Consider the following 18,995-nt stretch of genomic DNA (forward strand, 5'->3'; position numbering starts at 1 on the left):
TGGAATGTGGCTTGTCTGAGTGCATATCTAATGATTTATGAAGCGAGGTGTAAGAAAGAGTTAAGTGTGAATAGAAGGGTAGACAGTTGAAGAGTCTGGCACAGTGGGGCTTATTCATAAGCAAGTATGTTTTGTAAGACTACAGAAGTTCTAACATACTACAGAATGCTATTCCCAAACCTATATGCAGAGGTCTACGCCTTCACATCTATCATTTATGTGCGGTGATCTCTGCAATGTGTGAGGGACAGGGTGAAGTAGTGGGAAATTTAGGAATATTTACAACTAATGGGGTTTTATGAGGGCTAAAGAGGGGTTAAGAGAGGGCTAGGGGGGATGTACGGGGGGACAAGCACACACTCACAAAAGAGTAAGCCCCTTATTTACAAACTGCACTTCTTTAGTTACTACAACCAAATAGGACCCAAAACAATCATGAATGTACTCCATATTGGATCTGGAGTAGCCCGGCACCACTCATAGCCATTCACACTGCCACATGCTCCCATAGAACATAATGGAGGTATGGACTTAAAATAAAACCCTGTTGGAAATAATGTTAAAAACATTTACTAATTTTAATTTAACTTTGATTAATTCCCCCATACTTTACCATAGGGAGATCTCCACAATTGTATAGGTCACAGGCAAGTGTGCAGAATGTCAAATACGGTAGCATAGTTTCTGCTAGTAGTAACGTTTTGGTCATATTTGACATTTTACTGACTACTTCCTAATTCAAGTGGTGGGGTAAGTCTCCACTTTTAATAACTTTACACCTGTAAATGGTGAATAGCCAAACGTAGTTAAGTTATCCAAAATTTGTAAGAATAAACACACACTTCTATACTTACTCACATGTAAGTTAATTTTTGTGAATATCCCCCAAGATATGGAGGTGGGCCCTCTGTGCTCCTGGTGGAGAGTGTGTTCACCATTGACGGGAGCTGTACTTTGAATCAACAAAACAGCTGTTTTACAGTTTTTGTCTGGTTGACTATCACGAGAAAAGACACCCCCTTACACATTATTTCCTAATGTAAATGGTGTTGGTGCTTGGTGTAATTTGATTGAGGGTATTTTTAATCCTACATTCTTCATTTTTCTTTTCATAAGAGAGCTCCTAGGTGCGGAAATGTACTGGCCCATCTTAGTGTGCACTAGTAGTGTTCCAGCAATCGCCCAGTTGCTGATCCTTCCCTGGTTTCCTGAAAGTCCGAGATACCTTCTGATTGATAGAAATGAAGAAACAAAATGCATAAAAGGTAAAGGATGAAAACTGAAAAATGTCTGTTATAATTGAATGCATACATTGGTCTATAAACTAACTGTGTTATGTAGAAAGCAATGGAACTGATTTTGCTCAGTTGTGAACTACATTTGTTATGAATATCTAAATAACTGCTTTATCTGAGGAATTTACTACAGTTTGTATACTTGTAGAATGACTTAATGAAACTAGTGCTTTAAATTGTGAATCCCAGCTATAGCTAGACCTGTACTCTCTTGTGACTAGGTGATCAATGGGCTATATATCCTAGTGAGGCTTGTCTATTAGAAGGGAAAAGCTTTTTTCACTCATTCTGAAGAAACACTAGGCATAATAGAAGTAATTGGGATAATCACTCAATGGGACTCAGTTTCACAATAGTAATCTAATACTAATAATATTGGGTAGTCGATGTACAAGACAATATTTCAATGGCTACATTTGTGCTCAGCAGTGTATCATATAAAAAACGAATGGATGAGCCTAGTGTGTAATGATGGAGTGAACAATGTGAACAATCTTAAATGTATGCTTGTTTGACACATGATATAAATGGAAACAAATGGACATTGCAATTACCAGTTGGTTTGGCCTGAAGTCTAGATTCAGCTCTGGAGAAAATTACTTACACATGCATTCATGCCTTGCACCTGAGACGCTTGTTCACCTCTTCCTGCTGAAACAATGCAAAGCACAAGACTGAGGTGTATAACCTTCCTTCCTGACAATGTTGAAAAAGCATTTATAAATGCATTAGGTTTTGCCTATGTGATTCATAATGAGTTGCTTGTAGGTGTAAGTTGTAGTTTGGTGAATAGTTATGCAATATAGGTTTATGAAAGTCTGTTGAAGTGTTAGGGCTTGTTTTTTAAGAAGGTACTATATTGTGTTGTTATTAGTTTTATTATAAATTGGGGAGATCAGGTCAATGCATGCTGAAAGGATAAGATTACATAAAATAAATTGATCCTCAAACAAAAGCACACTTTCAAAGTGTGCAGCCATGTGAATATTAGTGAAAAGTAGTCAGCTTCAAAAGAAACCAAGTGAACATCAGTTCAATGTTTTCAGCTGAAAAAGAATGATACATTATTAAAATTAATTCGTTCGAGAAAGCCAAAGAAAATAAATTATTGGACAAAGAAAATAAAGTGATCAGAGAAAGCTAAAGAAAAGATCAATTAGTGGACAAAGAAAAGTAGGCTTTAAATACGTGTAGGCAGACACATTAGTTAAAGAGTCAGCTTGCTGCTAGCCACCAGTCTTGAATTGTGAGTTGAGAGGAACCCAGTAGGTGATGGGTATATGCAGGTAAAAGAAATAATCTTAAAGCTAAAATATTGTTGGGCAGCGTATTCACCCTGAAATTTACTATTTGCAATTTGTTTGTGGGTACAGATTGTGATCTTGCGGCAAAGATGATCTGTGTAATGTAGAAGTAGCAGATATATTTCCATGTTGTGTGAGTAAAAGAGCCATATGTAGGCTTTTGGTGCTGCGAGGCGGGAGAGTAGTTGAACAGTGGTGGGCCCCAAAAAAATGTGAAAGCACTTTGCAATTATTTGTTCAAACAATTTTTGTTTGTTATTTGTTATTAGAGTTGAAGTTGATTGATTTTGTTAAATAATATATTGGAAAATCAGGGAAGTGGGCGAGTTGTAGTGCAAACATCCAGTAAATGTTGTGCAATATGTGCAGTTGCGCTAAGAAGCAGATTGTCCCAAAAAATCTAAAGGCAATAATGTTTAGGAACTGTTTTTGTTTCCAGAAATGTATAAGTTAATAGTAAAGAGAAAACAAAGTGACATATTAGCAAGAAGCTAGTTAAAATTATTGTCGTTTTAGCGGCAGGAAACTGCCACTAAAGCAGCGATAACGGGCTTGATAATATGCGCTATAGAATTCCAATAGAAGCCCAGGTTAGATGTCCTGCACATCTAACCTGGACTTATATTGGAATTGGAAGTATTACAATGTGGTTGTCTCTTCCCTGTGAAGAGATGTTATCATATTTTGTAAAAGCGAAAAACGTGTTGACAGTGACTGGGCTAAAAAAATTGTCAAGTCAAAAAGTCTCAAGAACTGTAGATTAACATATGTTAAAGTAGCACCTACAGTACATTTCTGTCTGAGACTTTGAATAGATGACGGTATGTGTTTGAAGACGAATTTGTGTCAAATCCACATAGCTGACATCAGGTTTTATTGAAATAAATGTGATGAGCTAGGACAACGTGAAGAAATAAAAAAAGTAAATACAAAACGCTTTCTCAAATATATTTCAGATTATGTGTTCAATAAATAAGCTTACATTACTTAAAAAAAGTCAGTGTGCCCCAAAAATAAATACATTATACAGCTCTCAAAAACGTTCACAATGCATGCTGAGAGGATAACATTAGATACAAGAAATTGTTGCTCAAAAAAGGCATGCTTTAAATGCGTAAAGTCATACAAACATTATTACAAGGACTCAGCTTCAAAACAAAGCAGGCAAACATTAGTTGAAAGGAGTATGCTCAAACAGAAAACGTCCTCCAAGAAATCAAATAATAAAAGTGTGTGAAAGCACGCTTTAAATGGGTGCAGTCGACCAACAAAGCAAAGAAAATGCTGAATGAAAGAAAGCATGCTATTTGAAAGAATGCTTTAAATGCGGTATGCCAGAGAAGTTAAACAATGAACGCTGTGCAGCAAGCAAATTAAAGCAGTTCCCCCTATCAAAGATATAAGTGGTGGATGAAAATGAGTACTGATAAGAGAAAAATACACAAGGAGCTACAGGAAAAGAACGCATACAACCAATAGAAAGGAGTAAAAGTAAATTGACAAGCAGACTGCCCAATAAGAAGGGAAGGCAGTAGTTAAGCCGCTTTTAAGATATATTAAATAAAATAGATTTCACACTTGCAGCACAAGCACAGTGCAGTTGAAACATAAAAAAGGGATAAAAGCCTGCAAATGAATTGCCAGATTATGTAAAAATATTATCTCTGGCTGGTTTGGGGAAAGTGCTAAGAGTCTGTGTTCACAATTAGTTAAAACACAATGACAGAAGTTTGGATTCTAATAATGTTTTTAACTTCTGTATCCAGGTCCCTAAGGTTAGCACAAAATCATTTTAACAAAAACTAACTTTGCTAAATGTTTTAACTTGCATAAATGCTCTCAGGTTTAGCACAATTATGTTTAATTAACATTCTTACTTGACATATGTCATTATGAAAGACGGTTGAACTGTAAAGATTTCAAGGAATCAACCATAAACCATTTTCTTACTTACTCTTTAATTTGTCTTTTGAATTTTTTACCTGCGCTGCAGCCTTGGGAATACAATACAAGACCAAATGCAAGTCCTAAATCTGTATAATTTTTAAACACGATATTCCTTTGTCTCTTTAGTGCAGTTCCCTGTCCTGAATTTCTGGGGCGAATCTGCCTCTGAGGTACGTCAAAGTTGTGAACAACTGAATCTGTGTAAATCACTTCATAAATTCACATCACACTTCTCTGCATCTTAGGACGACTTGTGGTCACTGGAGTAAAGAATCATTTCACTCCTCCCCAGTTATGAAATAAAGCATGTATTTCAATGCTGTTCAGCATTCTGGTTGCTTGAGGCAAACTATAATAAAATAATGAACTTCACGATTCGTTGAAACTTAGGTTTAGTACTTGCTATCTACCTGAAACCTGTAACCTCAATGTAATTATCTGGCCAGACTCAAAACTGCAATGAGACGTGGCCTACTTCCTTTAGTTTGGGGACTTTGAGACACGGGACAGTGCACATCTGTAATGGACTACTGGTATGCATACTTTTGGCTAGGGCCTCTGTCACCTCCTTCACAGTTCTGTCACATGATTCGTTTTACTTAACATGATTTTGGACTGTGTTTTTGGAAAGGCATCTTTTTCACCTCAAGAAATGACCTCACAAAAGCTAGGATGGGAAATGGGCAAATTACCTGTTAGGCTGTTGGGACAAGAAGAGGTTCCGACAGATTGTCATACCCTGTTAAATGTTGAGGACTGTGGCATAGTGCAGAGGGGCTACTGGGCCCCAACTGTCATGGTTGAAGTCATTTGCCACCATTCTCGGGTGTCCTACTATGGTTCTGTAACCTGGGCCAAGTACAATCTGTAATGCTCTTGACTTTTGGGGTAGTGAGAGTGAGCACCCACAGGCTTCTCAGGGAGAAAGTGTGGGGCAAGAACACAGAACCTAACAACGAATCGACATACACAGAAACTCCATATCCAGCCCAGTGCTGAAAAGAAATACTGTACAATACTATACAATCCAATTTGGGATGCAGGATGTTCCTTCTTTTCATAATCCACTGTACCCTCTCCACCCTTGTATACATGACAGGCCAAAGTGAAAGTCAGGATACCAGATTCACCAGCAAATAGGCACTCACTTTAGGGTGCTCCATGCAGGGGACATTACCCGTCCCAACACAGACTCATCGTCCACCATAGCCAACATGTATTCCTGTGAGAAAGTTATCAGGAAGGCATTGAGGGCCCGATGTAGGTCGCCATTTACCGGTCGGTAACGGCCGATTTCGGCCTTTACCGACCGGTATTTGGGTTTTGCTATGTAGGGGGCTGAAAATTACAGAATCGGTATATTTACTGATTCGGTAAAATTACCGATTCGGTAAATTACCGAATTGGTAAATATACCGATTCTGTAATTCCAAATGTAGGTGGCACAGTTCACAGTGCCACAGGCCCTTAGAAATTCGTTATTTACCATGTAATACGGTTGCATGATAAATTACGAATTTCTGTGTACATGCACATCTGTGCATGTACACCTGTGCAATGTGGCACACATACATGCCCACATACAATGTGGCACACATACATGCCCTAAGGGCATGTATGTGTGTCACATTGCACACAAGGCAAAAACTGGGGTGCTACAGGGTGTAAAAGTGACACCCTGTCCCTCTCGGCAAATCGGTATTTTTACCGTTTCTGTAATTACCGAATCAGTATTTGGCATTGATTCCTATGGGCTTCAAGGCCCATAGGAATCAATGGCAAATACCGATTCTGTAATTACAAAATCGGTAAATACCGAATCATACCGATTCGGTATTTTTTACCGAATGAATACCTACATCAGATTTACCGATTCATGAATACCGAATCGGTAAAATTCGGTATTTATGAAGCGGTAAATCGGATTTACCTACATCTAGCCCTGAATTCCTTCGAAGTGAGGCGGTATTAATTGGATGGTATGAGGTGGGGCTGAGAGGTAAGGGCGAGCACCCCAACTTCAGAAGTTGTACAGAGCCTTCATTCATTTTAATAAACAAAGTACACAGTGAGGTTGTTGGTGCCACCACACAAAGGAACTGCATCACTCTGGAATACAGATGGGAGTGGGGGTATGTGGGAACACTCTATAGATGGCTCACTGACACTTCAGAACTAGCTGGCAAAATTAAAGATGTTTCTCTGCCTGCTGCAATAGGATCTTTATCTCTTTGACAATGGAACTTTGGGGAATGTTACTCCTTTCCTTAGCTTGAATATGGTACCTGATGTACTTGCTGCAGAAGTGGGGTATCTTGTGTCATAATCATATTTAGATTATCAGAAAGACACACATTTATGGCCTTTCTATATCTAATCACCTTCTTTAAAAACATTGCCAGGGACTGCATTGTGTAATTATCAGCTAGCAACTGAAGGAATTTAAAAGCTGGGTGGCATTGCCTAAACCCAAGGGTCCTTAAAATCGGTAAACTCCAGGCCTTTATTTGGTTATCATAAAATGTACAAAATGCAGTATGTGAATTGTCTGCTGTGACACACTGTCACATGGGCAATTACAAAGCATGCTTGACCAATCGTTAATTACTGGTAAGCTTGTTAGGCGATGGAATATGCTTAACCTAAAATTTGTTAAAACAAATCTATCGTGCATCCCTTTCATGGATTGTAGGAAAGGTTGTACACCATAGGTAGTCAATAACCTTTGATTATTACATACAGTCGACTTTGATATTTCTGAGGATAGTCTTAAAGTCTCCAGTAGCGTCATACACGCTCTTTAAGGTCTTTACTACAAATGTGTTGGTTGGATTCCAGCTTGTCATAATATTCCGGGTGGGCTAGGTCACTCATGAAGTCTGTAATAAGCTTTATCCAGGATATGCTGAGTGCCAATTGTAATTTATGAAAATCTCTTATATTATCCCAATTTAGGGGCCCATTATGATCGCGGACGGACTTGAGTCCGTCCGCGACCATAGAGGAGGAGGGAACCTCCGCATGGCCTACGTAGTTCCCTCCTGTCCTATTAGGATGTGACCGCCACCCTGGCGGTCACATCCTCTATTTTTACCATTGTGGTGGGTGCGGCTTCAAGCTGCACCCGCCGCAATGGTAAAAATGCATACTTTGCATTTGTGTGCAGAAAGCGTCAGGCACCGTGCGGTGCCTGCCGATTTCTGCATACAAATGCAGGGGGGTACCATAGGTACCCCCATGTGCACCCCCCCCTTCACCCAGGGGGCCCACAACGGGCCCCGCAGTGAAGTTCCACATGCTTTTCCACAGCGGAAAACCCACAGCGGAAAAGCATGTTTTAAAGCACATCCTAATATGGCTGGCGGTGTCTGAGAGACACCGCCACCATATTAGAGCTTTTCCGCCGCGGTTGTAAGCCAACCGCGGCGGAAAAGCTGCGGACGGAAACCAGGACCCACCAGCCATCCTTATGTGGCGGTGGGTCTTTGGTGGGTCCGCTGCGGTTTTCCCGCATCCTCCGGGCCGGCGGTGGCTTCCGCCGGGCCGGAGGATGCGGGAAAACCGCGATCCTAATCTACCCCTTAGGGTGGTTTTCTCCATAGACCAGATTTTGTGGCATAAAAAGATTGGCTGGATTTTAATTAGGTCTGATATATAAGGTAACTCCAGCTCAGTGTGGCATACATAGGGGGAACAGCCACCCAGAACAGCTGAGGCAAATTTTAAAAAGGCATTATCCACCAGTTGTAGGGGCTGGCTATCATAATAGCTACATACCCCAGCAACATACATCGCCATAGTTACACACTTAGCTTTGTATATATTAATAGGTTCTACAGGCGTTTTTTGCCCAGTTGCATTGAGAAGTTAGTCAAGGCAGCTGTAGCTTTCATGATCAATAATTTTCCAGGTTAGATTGCCTTGGACCACAAGCCATTCTGGTCGAACAGGATGCCAAGTACTGGAATGCTTTAACTGAGACCATGGGACTATTTAGACTTGGGTCTGCTGGCAAACCACCTTTTTAGGTCTCGCTAGACGTAAGCAAAAGCGAAGCTTTTGCGTCTAGCGAGACAACTTATGTTGTTACTTTTCTGGGAATGAGGACAGCAAAGTGCCACGCGCATTTGCAGGCCGAGATTCGACCTCGTGAGCGCGCACGTCGTCACTCACGCATGCGCACAAAGAAAGGCATACACACACTGCATATACACACACGCACCCCCCCTTAAACATACACACGCGCACACAGACAGACAGACACACGCACAAACACACTCAAACAGACACACACACATGCGTACACCCCACCCCCACTCACCCCTCCTCTCACTCAACACACTTACCTGTTCTGGCGGTGCTCGGCGGCGGATCAGCATCTCGGGCGGCGGTAGCGCTTTGCGGGGCTCTCTCACCACATGAGAGCCCCGCCTTCCCCATGCGCCCGGCCGCTCTTCACCCGGTCCCCCATCTCGGGACCGGGACTCAATGCGGAGCCTTCGTGGCTCCTCGGGCAGCTCTCTCAGTCTCTCGCCGCGATGGGGCGGGACTTCCGGTTGGGGCCGCGCTGTGATTGGCCGGCTTCCCAACCGCTTCTGGGTCGTCGCGGGCAGCGCGGCGGCCCGGCGGGGATTTTTTTAGGAGGGGCACGGGGTCCGGGGATTTCCGGCAAACAGGTCCAAGGGCAACCAGTTGCTGACATAAGGGTTGTAGGCTTCTACCACACTGCTAAGGCTTTTATGATTTTAAATGTAATCGAATAAAGCTTGTTTTGACTTGACTTGACACTGCTAAGGCAGACATTGCAGTCAATTCCGGGTTCAGCTTGAATCCTGCTGTTTGTGTAGAATGACGTTTATTAGTTTCATTTGATATTTTAGTTAATTTCTGGAAGTAGATGTGCTTTAGACTAGATATTTATAGAACCTGAAAATCCATATGCGAGAACTTGAACAATTTATAACTAATTTGCCAAATCTTCATTAAACGCTGGTTTAAACTTAAGTCGGCAGACTGTAGGTAGCTAAAGAAGCAGCTACGCACTGCTGCATGTACAAGAATAATCTGCAATACGTCATTATTCTTTGTTGAGGCTAGTGCTCGCTGAAACAGAAGAACGCGCCTACATAATAAACATCACCAAAGGGCTGCACCGCGTGAAACTGGGTCAGCCCCGAAGAGACTGCGCGGCTTTCACTGACAGCAAATGAATAACTGATCGAAGGCTGCCCAATGCACAGGCACGACAAGGGATCAATAAAAAGAGGCTTTTGCATTTGACATCCTATCTCTTTCGTTACTTAGGTTAAGGTGCAGTGAAATTGATCCTTAAAATTGACACGCTGTTTGGATACCAGAGCTACACGAATTGTAGTGCACGGTTCATATTCATGTTCATATTGCATTGAAAACAGCGAGACGCATAGGGCACCCAGGTACTGGTGGGCGATGCTAGATTGACATGAAACCATGGCAATGCCCAGGGATGCTGCTACCTGGCGGGCACGGCGATGGCATCACGACGGTGCTGTAACTGTAGAAAAAACAGACGAAGTCGGGTCCGGTGGCCGCACGTGCAGCAGCCCCACACAAGCAACCCACAAGCAAGCAGTGTCCGTTAAACGTTTATCCTGCTTTTTAAAAGCACAAGCGAACGCGCGTGCCGTTCACTCAATACGCAACAGGAGAACCGAGGGCTTTACAAAATGACAGCTGATATGAGGCATAAAAATAATGAACGCGCAGAAGAAAATGTGAATCGTGACCGACAAAAAACATGCCGCGTCCAATTAATTATTACATGTAAGGTTGCCTTTTTGAAAATAACCTTCGACTTTAGCATAAATTAGTCGGTTGCCATACTGGGCATCCTTCGTCCAAGACTGAGACGCCCGAGCACCGAAAACAATAACGGTAGGTTCACAAAAGGCTAACAGGTTAAATGCATCATAATAAATGACTGCACCATTTCGATATTAATACAATCGCATTAGGGATGCCGGATACTATAGAGCTACGCACAAGGGGAGTGGTAATTAAAACATGTCCTACCGCTGATATAAATACTGGTGCGACTGGCAACGCAGCAATATGTGAATTAATAAGAAACAAGCATTTTCAATGCAATAGGTCTCGCCTTTTATTAAGTTAAAGCCGTTTGCTTTGCTATACAATACCATTAGCAAAGCAATGGCTTTAACTTAACCAAAGGCGAGACCTGTTGCATTTTCAATGCTTGTTCAATTTGCTGTGTGCTTGAATCAGCAAAACTGTGGATCCAAAAGGGGGTGCTGACCACAGAGAGACCTGAACCAAATCGAAGAACCTTCCCTGAAGAACTGTGGGTTTGAATTGTAAAGGTTAAGCTAAGTGAGTTGTGCTATTCTGGAACAATGTTCCAATGTGAGATGCAGGTAAGAAGGAAGCAAACCTGTGCTGTCATAGCATGCCCCCCCTAAATATTTTGCCGAAAGGGTTGAGCTGTGTGGACTCAGACCGCTGAATGAGGAATCCTACAATCTTATTTACTCTGTGAAAACTTTCTACTGTGTTAGCCTCTGAGGAACAATGTGTGTTAGAAATGGGGGTCTCTAGTTGGCAGAGGTAGATGCCTTTATCAAAATAGGGACCCTTGCTTCTAGTAAGGATAAGGGGGTTATACATGTTACCCCTTCTCACCCCCTAGGAAGCTTGACATGAGCTGAACAGCCTTATCCCAAAGGCAATGTGTAAAGTATTTGTACTCAAAACACACAGTAATACAGTGATAGAACCACAAATGGACACCACACCGGTTTAGAAAAATTAAGTATCTTTATTTGAACTCAACAAGACCAAAACAACAAAAATCCAACATACAGGTAATAAGATCTTACTTTAGAACAGTTAAATCAAAAATAAAGCTTGTAGAAAACAAATGGCTCCACTTGGGGCTATTACGACTTCGTGACAGCAATAAATCCAACAAGGAATAAGATATTATATTACTTTAGAACAGTTATTGAAAAAATAAAGCTTGTAGAAAACAAATAGCTCCACCTGGGGCTATTACAACTTCGTGACAGCAATATATCCAAAGTAAGGTGCCAACTGTGAGGTGCGGGTATCGGGCACGGAGTCACGCGGACCCCAAAGAAACAGTACCTTTGGACAACGAAGTCTATGACAGTGCATGGCATCGTGGTGATGAGGCGTCGGTGCTGAGGTCGAGGCCAGCTCCCTGGCTGCCCCGGTCAGCGAGGAGACGACATGTTGAATCCAGGACAGGAGAAGTCGGTTGCATTGGCGGTGAGGCGCCAGTTCTGGTGATGCGATGTGAAGTCAGTGAGTTCGTGGAGTCACCCTCGGTGGTTATCTGTGCAGCAATAACAGGATGCAGGCGCTGGGGATGATGAGTCGGAGACAGCTTTTCTTGTTTCTCTTAGGTTTTTTCTAGCTCCCAACAGAAGGAACATCCTCCAGAGGCTCAAAACTGGAAAAGGCACCTCCAACAGGTCCGAACTCTCAGTATTAGAGTTCATGGGAGCTGGGGGTGAAGTCTTTGTGTCCCTGAGACTTCAGAACAGGAGACCAGCACACACAGGCCCTTGGCAATTCGTCTTCAAGCAGGTTCACAGCAAAGTCCCAGTCTTTGTCCTTTCCCTGGCAGAAGCTGCCAACCGCCCCCTCCCACACCATGCAGCAAGGGGGCAGCACTCCTCCTCACAGCTCTCCAGCTCTTCTCTTGGCAAAGGTTCCTCTTGAGTCCAGAAGTAATCTAAAGTTCTGGGGTGTAAGGTTTACTACTTAAACCCCATTTTGTCTCTGTCCTCTTTGTGCAAGGGCCTCTTAGCCCAGTCCCAGCAAGTCTGTCCTCACTGGTGCAGTATGACCACTGGTAGTGGAGACAGCATTGTGCAAGGGAAACAGGCCCTACTCAGGTTCAAGGAAACTCCTCCCACTACTCTAAATGTAGCTAAGCCCCATTCAGCTCAGCTCTGAGTCATCCGGGAAAGGCCAGGCCCACCTCAAACACCCCTGTGGCAGTCTACAGTCAATGCATATCCCCAGCTCCTGTCACTCCAAAACTAGACAGTCAATCCACAAACAATCAGAGGCACAGAGAATGGTTAAACAAGAAAATGGCTACTTTCTCTAAAAGTGGTAGTTTCAAACACACAATTAAAAAACCATCTCTACTAAAAGATGTGTAATTAAACTCTGAGTTCAAAAAGCTTAAACTTTATTCCTCTGTCTTTTCCCAATGGGAAGTTATACATGTAAGATGTTACAAAGTATCTCCCATTCTGTAATATGGGGTAGATAGCCTTTCATTAGTGAACAACGAAATTGGCCGTATTTCACTATCAGGACATGTCACACACACCAGTTCATGGTCTACCTTTCACATACACTGCACCCTGCCCAGGGGGTACCTTGATCCTACCATATGGGTTCTTCCATGTAAGAAAAGGGAAGTTTAGGGACTGGAAAGTGGGTGCACTTGCTAGGTGACATGGCAGTTTAAAACTGCACACAGACACTGCAGTAGCAGGTCTGAGATACCTTTTCAGGGATACTCATGTGGGTGGCAGAATCAGTGCTGCAGGCCCACTTACTAACATTTGATTTACAGGCCCTGTTACACCCAGTGCACTTCAGTAGGGACTTACAAGTAAATCAAATATGCCAATCAGGGAGAACCAATATCAGGGAGAACCAATATGCCAATCAGGGAGAACAAATAATGTTCATATGCACTTTAGCACTGATCAGAAGTGGTAAGGTGCTCAGAGTCCTATAGCCAACAACAACAGGGCGTAAGAGGAATAAGCAAAAGGTTTGCTGATAACCCTGCAAAAAGGGCGAAGTCCAACAATGTGCTTCACATCAAGGTAACCAGCTGTGCCCAAAAACATTCTAGTGACTGGCTGGTTTTAGAGTTACCAATCTAAATTACACTGTTTTAACCTTGTGAACATTTGGGTGAACAAAGCTATTTTTTTGTGATTAACTTTTATTTAATGCTTTTGTGCATGGCTAGAGTTCTTGGTACCTGTTTATTGCCTCTTCCTGCCCTTACCATGTAAGTTTAGTAAAGAGTTTTCTGTTTAACTAAACTTAATTTGTTTAGTTCAAAAGCAAAAATGTGTTGCAATAATAAAGAAACATTATAATATTTGAACCAAAATGTAAGCGTACCCTACCATAAAAGACACCATTGAGTGAACGATATCTTTCTCTTTGAACAGCACTGAAGACATTCCATGGTCCAGTGCATTACCTGCCAGAGTTGGAGGACATAAAGAAAGAAAAGTATGTTTTGAATGGGGAGAAAGCAAAGAAAGCATGGGAACTCTTCACAGATCGAAGTATACGATGGCAGCTCATCGCTATTATCGTAATAACTGCTGGTCAGCAATTGAGCGGAATAAACGCAGTAAGTATCTCACGAAGTACAGGTGCCAAATCCCAAAATATGTGGTAATTCTTGACCTGCAATACCACACATTGAATTGGAAATATCCCAGGGATGCAGGATCACGGTGGGTGGTGTAGGCAGGAGGGTAAGAGGTATAGAAAGGCTGTGGAATAGGGAATAATGTAGAAATGGTGATGCTGCACCGATTTCCACATGCGTTACAAACACATGCCTCACAATACTGATTCGGCAAAACTCTTGTTTCCACCCAAATTCATGTTAAGAACCGACATATAATGATATTGTCTAGAAAACATCATGCATGGGAGCAATTTTAGATCAGTAACAATTATTGATTTACTTGCGGTACATGCTAGGATTTATTGTTTTACAAAATCTAAAAAAGACCTGTAATGAGAAACTTCTAGCAAATGTCGAAAATATTGATGCCAAACAGCGCTTCTTATAGTAGAGTTTCCAAGGATGCTGCCTACAAATATTGCTTATTTATATATATTTATTAAAAGTATACACATAGGGCAGAACTAGTAACAAGAGTGTTTCACATGAAGTAAGAGATACAACATAAATACTGCTGATAAATAAATCTGGGTTTCTTGATGGACCAGCTTACCCACAGAGAAAATAGCACTCTGGTTTTCTTGATGTGCAGGCCTACCTCCAGAGAAAATAGCTTTTGGGTGCTAGTCACTGTAAGGATATGTTAACTTTACATTTCTACATGTTCTACTTCTAGATACCACACACCCTGCCTACATTGGGGTGACTTATTAATGTATAAATGGGGGTTTCGACCTGTTGAGTTCATTTTAACAGGTTGAATTGCAGTATTTATACTGTTACAGTCAAACGACAATGGCAGAGCGGAAGCCATACTTGCACTGCCACTGTAGTTGATGTCAAGATAGGTGCTGCAATACACTTGTGGCATTTAATTTCCAGACCCTGGGCTGATTTTGTACCATATACTACGACTAATAGGCAGGTTAAGCATAGCAGTTAGGATTATGCCAATTCAACCCTGTTAAAAGGGGAGCACAGGCACTTTACTACTGGTTAGCAGAGGTAAAGTGCACAGAGTTCTAAAGCCGGCAAAAATATAAGGTTCGGCAAGTGACAAAAAACCTGGGGTGACTACATATTGATATTTTGCCAACGATATTTCAGAAACTGTATTCTCGTGGAATTTCCATTACCAGTTGCCATTTCTCTTGAGGGTTAAGGAGTTATAGCCCCAACCTAATTTTATAGAAGCATCTGTCCAGCTGACAAAGATAACATATATACTCAAAAAGAAACCCACACAGAAACCACTATTGTAGCCACTTAAGTTAAAGAGAGAGCTCTGTGCCCGTTGATCAATTGCAGTGAAAGGAATAATGATTTCCAAGACTCAAATTCTTTTATGCTTTTAACCCCTTCGATGCTCATGACGGAACGGTTCCGTCATGAGCGCCGGTTGGGCTGTGCTAATGACGGAACCGTTCCATCACGGACCCACCCGCTTTTTAGAACCTTCAGCACAGCTCGAAAATTCACGCCACGCTGAAGGTGTTAAGCAAGATATGCAGTATTTAATTATTCATTCCAGCAGTGAAATCACACATAAACAGCCAACATGGGTTTCGCCTGGGTGGCCAGTTGGCCGGGGTTTTTTTCAAGGCTGACATTGACAATAATCCACAGTGTTATGTTGAAGGACAAAGGTAGGGCCACATTGCCAACAGTTTGTATACAATTAAGTGTGGGTTTGTGTACAAAACAAGTAGCAATGAAACACCAAGAAAGGAGAGATAGTTAAGTAAAAAGGTGTGGGTAGAACAAAAGTAGCAAGAGATATAAAGGAATACAGAAAAAGGAAATAAAATAAAGTTGTTAAAGTTACAATATGTAAATCTCAAAGAAAGGTGTTCTAACTTATTTCATAAAAATTGCAAATGTTCTATAACATACAAATTAAACTGTCAATTAGAAACACTAAGCATCGGACGATCCCATGGGCCATATGTTCATAAGGAAATATACACAAAAACCACTAGTGTTATCATGACCTCAGGCCAGTCTCATATTGGGAGTGTTACAATGGAGACAGTTACATCACAAAACATGTTCATAGAGAGAGACATACACATATCACTTCTGTCTTCATGACCTGAGTCCAGTCTAAAACTGGGGTCATTTAATTTCAAACAGTTACATCACAAACCAAACGGGGGGGAGCCCCATGGAAAAGCAACCATAATACTAACTCTGTCTGTGAAGCAGGTTATAGCTCTATAGTTCTCATGTAGCATAGTTAGAGTAATGCACTTACCAAAGTAGTCTTGTTGTGGTCCAATAATCTGAATAAAGAAAGAAGTAAAGCAAAATGTAAGAAATCTACAGTACGCAAGATCATGTAACACGTTACCGTGCTAATCGTTAAAATGGGTCATGCTATGGGATCCGCTCATGTAAAATTGACATAAGTGGTATGCTATCGGGAACTGGAAGGCAGCATACAATGCCCAATAATGGAACAGTATAAAGAAGTAATTGGACTAACCTGAAAAGTTAAGTTAACGGTACAAAGGACCATAATGTGCTGCATAAAGCGCTTGTAAGCCTGTGATAGATCCCAGGGACAAGGCCGCTAATGATCTGTGGCCACTGTATATGTAGTTGTGGCAGTGATCATTTGTAGGAACCTGGACTCCCATGAAGTCGACTATCTGAGCACTTCTAGTTTTTTTCTAAGAATCCTGGAGAAGAACACTATATATTTTTAACAAACCATGAATTTGTGGTTCTTGTTTTTAACGTAGTCGTGGGCAGGGCACACCTTAGCGTGTGTACACCACCCAGACTACCACCACTGGTCCTGACGAAAACCTTATAATTACATCATGGTTGAAACATGAAGACTAATATTTTAATACACTACACGTCTTTCTGACACCACCAGCCTACCTAATCAGGCAAAGGTGTCCCACGTTGTTTTAATCCGTTGCCCAATCACTCCAGAATAAATTCAACGAGTGAGTAGTATTGGACAACTTTTAATCACTCACTGATATTCTTGCACATATAAAATAAAAAACAAAACCCGCTCCACTGTAGTCAGGTGTCGAAGCACACCCGGATGGCACTCGGATGTCCGGGTGGGACCCCGATGATGAAGCATGTCACCAACCAGGTTGGTGAGTGAGGGGTCTTCTAAAAGGCCAAACTCTGTCCCACGTTGTATGGCACTGCGTGCACCTCGATATGTTCTAAACCAGAGGCAGTTGATAGCCTCTCGGGGTACTCCTCCATTTTATTGTTAAATAATGATTAAGGGGACCAGGAGTTTCCTCCCTGCACACATTCAAAACACCCTTTCTCTCTCATCCTGTTTATTAAAAAAAAGTGGTCTTTGCCGTCCCGGGAACGTTAGTGTTCAGCACGCGAGTCAAGCTTGAGTAAATATCCTCTAACCTGACATGAGACGGCATCTAGAATCATCGGGGTATTGACATCACAAGGAACATGAAAGATTTACTAGGCAAAATCAAACTAAAGATGTGGTCCAGTGAAGTAAAAAGTCGGAGCAACCAAGAGGAGAGTTAATCAAGTCTTGTAGGAATAGGAGTTGAAAAAAGAGACAGGGAAATAAAAAGTAAAAGTGGACATGCATAGTGGCATCGGGGTTGGGAGGGGATGCAGTCTGCGATGATGCCGGTACACTGATATGAACTCCACCCTTGCCAAATCAAGTCTCTGTGAACTACTGGATCACAGTGTAGGCTGGAGGCAGCAGTCAGCAGTGGCTCACAGCCACGTGTCGTTGGCTCGCGATGCACAGAGTTAGTGGCACCAGGGCAGTTGTCAGTAGTGTTCAATCACCTCCGTAACGATGATCCTTTTTTCCGCCCAAAAGTAACATGTCATCCTCTTACACTTCTCCTAGCGTGCAATTATATGTACTCTGCCTTTGAATAATCAATGTTCAGTTCCAATTCTGTGACCTACTCGAGCGCAGCCTAGGCCGAGAGCAGTAGTCCGCGTGGGCCCACAGAATCTTGCGGCTGTGATGTAACACTAAGACCTGTTGGCACTACATCGAAAGGTGTATTGTGACATACACTCAGCCATGATTCATGTGCTCTGCTATGGTGTAATCAAGACTCGGTTCCAAAAGTGCAACATAGTTGGCCGCACTATCAGCCGGAGGCAGCGGTCAGTGCGGGCCAACCGCTGTCCAGCCATCTCCTCCTGGATCTCTTACACACGAGGTTGGAATGGCATTTATATTAGATTTGTGGCCGACAGGTAGTGGCCCCAGAGCTGAGCGGGTGTTTAGCCAGCGACGATGCCATGTGCTGCCTGTGACGGACTGCATTGGATTGGTGTGAGGCCTACAGGACCCACAGTGCAGGCCGAAGGCTGGAGTCAGCAAGGGCCCACAGACACGTTTGGTGGGAGTCCTGTGCACAGACTTGGTAGCACCACATCGGAGGGAGTATGGTGACATGAACTCAGCCTTAAATCATGTACTCTGCCATGGTGTAATCAAGACTCAGTTCCAAATGTGTGTCCTACTTGTCCACTGTGTATGCCGATGGAGTACGTCAACGGGAAAGGAGTTACGTGGGCCTGTGTCACGGAGGCCGCGATGGACCGAGGAGTCTGCCAAGGTCGGGGGCCTTGGGCTTGGAGCTTGCACTGGTACGTGGTGGGCCGTCTTCGACACACGCCGGTGTTGGCAGGTGGGAATTGAGGCCTGGATGCGCAAGGGCGAGCAGGACAGGTTCGGGGACCAGTGTCCCGGGGTGCAGCAGGCGCACCGGATCGCTGGCAACTCGGCTTACGGCGTCAGCCTTGTGGCGGGGTGAGAGGTGCCGCCCTGGCAGAGACGTTGGACATTCCAGAAGAGGACCATGCCCAGAGTTACGCGCCTTTAATTCACATCCCTACACTGGCCTGGCATATGCTGGGCCAGCCCACTCTGCTCACGCTTACGGGGGGATGTAACAAGCTACGTTTCCACGATCTACCCCACTGGCTGGG

The 18,995-nt window shown here is 42.8% G+C and overlaps 1 protein-coding gene across 2 annotated transcripts in view; it reads left to right on the forward strand.

Moving 5' to 3' along the window:
• LOC144792327 (solute carrier family 2, facilitated glucose transporter member 11-like) overlaps positions 1–18,995 on the forward strand; it is a 591,893-nt gene that overhangs the window by 503,454 nt on the left and 69,444 nt on the right. For both annotated transcript variants that reach the window (XM_078667282.1, XM_078667283.1), the window contains 2 exons: positions 1,117–1,265; positions 13,777–13,964. In XM_078667282.1, the coding sequence (XP_078523408.1) occupies positions 1,117–1,265; positions 13,777–13,964 (337 nt within the window). The remainder of the gene's footprint in view (positions 1–1,116; positions 1,266–13,776; positions 13,965–18,995) is intronic.

The sequence above is a fragment of the Lissotriton helveticus genome, chromosome 11 (assembly GCF_964261635.1).
Source record: "Lissotriton helveticus chromosome 11, aLisHel1.1, whole genome shotgun sequence".
Lineage (NCBI taxonomy): Eukaryota > Metazoa > Chordata > Amphibia > Caudata > Salamandridae > Lissotriton > Lissotriton helveticus.